The 4,847-nt window shown below is 36.1% G+C and overlaps 1 protein-coding gene across 1 annotated transcript in view; it reads right to left on the minus strand.

Annotated features, from left to right (window-relative positions):
• Nucleotides 1–2,894, minus strand: part of LOC106936889 (uncharacterized) — a 10,875-nt gene extending 7,981 nt beyond the window's left edge. Inside the window, exons 1-4 of the mRNA XM_015018136.1 lie at nucleotides 2,532–2,894; nucleotides 1,514–1,789; nucleotides 891–1,190; nucleotides 110–206 (exon numbers count right to left, since the gene is read on the minus strand). Coding sequence (XP_014873622.1) covers nucleotides 110–206; nucleotides 891–1,190; nucleotides 1,514–1,622 — 506 coding nt within the window. The 5' untranslated portion in view covers nucleotides 1,623–1,789; nucleotides 2,532–2,894. The remainder of the gene's footprint in view (nucleotides 1–109; nucleotides 207–890; nucleotides 1,191–1,513; nucleotides 1,790–2,531) is intronic.
• Between the last annotated feature and the right edge of the window lie 1,953 nt (nucleotides 2,895–4,847).

Raw genomic sequence — 4,847 nt, forward strand, 5'->3', positions numbered from 1 at the left:
TGACTTATCAGAGTGAGTCCGATTGATGGTACATAAAGATCCAGTCATTGCCCAACAGATTCTTAAATATATCAGATGACCTGTTACTGAAAACTTCATCCCTCTCCACTCAGCAGAGTTTCCTCCATAGTTCAGTGTCACAGACTCAGAGGTGAAGTGTTGCTCTCTGTCAGGACTCACTGAGAGAGACGCTGCTGGATGAGGATCTGAAGAACAACATGGAGGAAATAATTATTCCATCAATATCTCCAATGTGTTCCTCACACTGGGCCTCCCTGCTTTAGATGGACAATATGACTGAAAACTTAAGACAATATAAAAGTTTCATATCAGTCAATCTCAATAATTATTGAATAGTTTTTTGTTTTTAATATTCTAAAGACTGAAAAACGAATAAGGTGACCTTTCCTGTTTTATCCTTTATCACTCCACTACATAGTTTTTTATTTTTAATGTTTTTCATTATGAGGCATGTTACTCAACAGATTGTTGCTAGGTAACCAGTGAGTTAGTTGATGCCACCCACTTAACTTAGTTGACCATCAGAGGTTGAACATTAGAAGCCTTTCATCTGCCTACATCTCCCAGAATGCTGTGGGGTTCTGGATCATAGTTCAGTGAAATTTTTTAACGTTCTATCAAATGTATAATTTATTGATATTGATTTTGTCTATTGCAAAATATACTGTTAATGATTTATTGTCCAGCTCTTATGAATGGAAATTAAATCAATTTTCACCACTGTATAAAGTTCTGTTTGTTGAATTAAATCTTCAATCATACAATCTAATTTTACAAACGTCTGTCCAGGAAAACCTCAGACATGATCAGTGGGATGTCAGGTTGGTCAGCAAGATAGAAGTTTAGTAGTAGAACAGAAACACACTGACCTGCAGACCAGATGAACTTTGGTTCACTGTAATAAGTGAAATCCTCTGGGTTTCCTCTTCCAGCTCTACATATAAATCCTGCTGTTTGTTTCTGTCCATGAATGATGAAGGAGTTCTCTACAGGCCCACTGATGCTACCAGGCAGCAGCTCATATCTGTAGTAATTCTTTGAGAAATCAGGAACAACATTATACCAGTAGAACCTCCATCCTGCAGATGAAGGTTTAACCTCACAGCTCAGAGTCACTGAGGCTCCAGAATTCAGCCATGATGGAGACACAGTGAGGATGGAATCTGGTGCTGTTGGACGGAGAAACAGTTTAACAGTTTATTTTCCATATTAAAAACCTGTTAGAGTCACATTGTGAGCATTGAAGGACAGTGACATCTACAACAAAGTAATAGCAACATTTAAAAGGATCCACTCAGCTTTCTTAACATTGAAACATACATGCTACTAATAAAAAAACAACATTAAAAGTTGTGAAATGTTATCAAGCTGATTATTATGTCCATCAAAAATTAAACATAATTCATAAGTAAAACTAAATATAATTAATTTAGATGGACAACATGGGATCAAACTTTAAAGTCAGAAGATAAAAACATTTAAATTAACCTACGGTATACAGTGATGTTGACTGCATTGCTGAACTCTCCTGATCCAGACTCACACCAGTACACAGCTCTGTGGTACTGAAGACTGATGAAGGTACATGAGGATCCAGTCATTGATCCCCAGTTGGAGCAGTTTGATAAATCTGGATTGTAGTATAATTGTGTAAATCTCCTCACTCTCCAGTCAGCAGAGCTTCCTGAACACTTCAGTTGGATTTTCTCATCAGTGAAAAGTTTCTCTCTGTCAGGACTCACTGTGAGAGACGCTGCTGGACGAGAATCTGGAGAACAAGAAACACATCAAATAAATCAGGAGGAAATCAACTTGAAATAAAACCTTTTCTATGTTTTTGAAGAGATTTTCCTCTTCACATATTTCAACAAGTGCAATTCTGAATAATGAGTTCTGAACATTTATGCTAATAAATCACTTTGTTTCACTGTTTCTCCTCCTTGCGCTCAGTATTTCGTTTTTATCAATTGTACCTTGTATATTTTTCTAGTACTAATGTTTCAATCAATAACAACTTTTTGCACAAATTGTGTCCATGAATGACAACAAGTTTTTTCTCTAAGGCTGCAGCCACACATTAAAGCTCAATTCCAGTTTATTGTGAAATGGATTTTTTTTTGCGTGCTCGTTCACATTTCTAAATATGCCTCCTGTGTTTGATCTCCTGTCTGCTTCCTACAAACAACCTTTAGTGACGTTTGACGAGTTTCAATGACATTCAGGATGAAGACGACCTGGTGGTACAGATTTAAAAAGATCAGATATGGATCAGATTTTGAACCATAAGTGACCTGGATCACATTGGAAAAGACCCAATCATCATATGCAGTATGATCAGATAGAGGTCACATAAGAACAGAAAGAAATCTGATTTGGGTCATTTCACTCTGCAGTGTGAATGTAGCCTTAGTTTAACATGATTCATAGACTTTTAAGTCAAAATGAGATAATCACACATTAACTAAAACTTAATGATAGAAGATTAGTTCATTAGTTTGAATCACACTGACCTGCAGACCAGACAAACTTTGGTTCACTGTAATCAGTGAAATCCTCTGGGTTTCCTCTTCCAGCTCTACATGTAAATCCTGCTGTTTGTTTCTGTCCATGAATGATGTTCAGTTCAGACCCATGGATGGTATGAGGCAGCAGCTCATATCTGTAGTTGTTCTTTGATAAATCAGGAACAGCTTTATACCAGTAGAACCTCCATCCTGCAGATGAAGGTTTAACCTCACAGCTCAGAGTCACTGAGGCTCCAGGATTCAGCCATGATGGAGACACAGTGAGGACTGGCTTTAGTGCTGCTGAACACAGAATTCTTTATTTATTAATCCTCTTAGAAATGTGCAAAATGAAATAGACTGAATACAGTAAAACATTTCAATAGGTAGTTTCACATTGGTAATGTGTATTTATATTTTCTAGGACCCAAAGAGCCTCCACTACCTAGTGAGATTCCTGCATCATAATAAAACATATGATCATTTTCTGTCACTATGTGTGGAGTTGGAAAAAATAAAAATAAAAAAGGTGAATCATCAGTTGGAGAAGGAACCTAATCATACATCATGTTATTTACAAAGTGGATTACAGCCTCATATGGAGTCGCTCCCAAGTATAACAGGCTTGTTGCTCCAAAGCCTCTCGCAGCTATTTATAGTTCAACAGACCAAAGATTCTCCAGAAGCCAAGATGTCAGTAAAATACACTTTTTTTTTTCTCCCAACAAGAAAACTCACATTAATCCCAACATCTCTCAATAAAAGTAATTCAAGTGAAGGTAAAAGTTGTCTGAGTTTCCCTACTGGAAATGCTGGTATGTCATGAAGAAGACAGAAGCATAATTGAATCAATTGATGTCAGTCAATATTCTCAGCTCTAGTCAACATTAATGAGGAAGATTTTTCTTTTACCTGTAGACTTTCCACAGCAGAGCAGTAAACTGGGAACTAAAACAAAGTTTACAATTTTTGTTAGTGAGTAAAAAAATAAAAACAATAAAACTAAAAAAACATAATAAATTTACTGCTACGTTTGCATACTTCTGGAGAAACAGCTATGTGTGATCAATATATTTCATAAACAAAGGAAAGCAGAGCCATTTTGATCCTGTTGGTTCTAATGGAGACATTGTTGACCCACTTTAAGCCAGTTCCTTCATTGGATCTTAAAGGTTTAAACATTGGGCATCCTATTAGTGAGGAGGATCTTGTTCCAGATGTTACAACCAAAACTTAAAGAACTGACGACCCAAACGTGGAACGTCTAAAGAAAACATCCCAGTCTCCTCTAGCCATAGTGGTTCTGCAAGAAAATTTTAAATTTTATAAAAATTTGTGCAAATGGACCTGGGACTTAACTTCCAAGATGAGGAGTTTATGAATTTATAGAGTCCATAAGGTATGAAGGAAACCCCAGACTACAGCCCCTCTAAAGATGTGAAAATATAATTTTCTCAACTGATCCTCACTTCCTGAAGTGACGCTGTAGCTGAGTTGGCAGAGTAATCAGGCTACAGACGCCACAAGATTGTCTATTTTCCATCAATAATCACAATTCAGCTTTTCCTCACCTCCCTACATTAAAAGAGAACATGATTCAAATCATTATATAGAACAAGGAGAATGACTAATGATTATGATTTGACATTGACATTTTTCTGTACAAAGGTTTTGTAAATGTTAAGTGTTTCTATCTGTTGACAAAAAACAGGCTAAATACAAGGAAGTTCAACTGTCTGTTCAGACGCTGATGAAGAAATTCTTGGCCACATTCAAAATTGACCAAGATTATGTTGCGAGTGTATTAAATACAAATTGATTGAAAGAGTTAAGACTGAAGCAAACTAAACAACCTGCTATTACTAACAACAAAGCTTTAACTTTTCTGTACATCTCAGCAATTGAAGTCCAAACATTTTGTTTTTCACACTATAAAGATGAAGTTATTGGAATGATTCAAAGAGATAATGTGACATACTTACGTATTAAGCCCAGCAAAGAGTTGTCCATGTTTAAATCCAGTGATAAAATGTTTCAGTTCTTGTGCTCGATCTGAAATCGTGGTTCTCTGTTTGTGAGGATTGTCAAATGTCGTCTTCACAGAATGTTTGTCCTCACTGGTTGCTTCTTTTATGGAAACTGAACATTTCTCTATTAGAAGATTTTTGAAAAGTCACTTCCTGTCTTGGTACTTTATATCAAGCCATAAACAAGTTGTTGGTTCAGTCGAATTCACACATCTTGTTTTTTTTTTGAAAGGGGAAGTCACTACTTGTGTATGACTAAAACTTAAGTTGGTGAAAAATGTTATATAGAACCTGT

This window comes from Poecilia latipinna, unplaced genomic scaffold (assembly GCF_001443285.1).
Source record: "Poecilia latipinna isolate Pla-1442-1.1 unplaced genomic scaffold, P_latipinna-1.0 Scaffold2236, whole genome shotgun sequence".
NCBI classification, from domain to species: domain Eukaryota; kingdom Metazoa; phylum Chordata; class Actinopteri; order Cyprinodontiformes; family Poeciliidae; genus Poecilia; species Poecilia latipinna.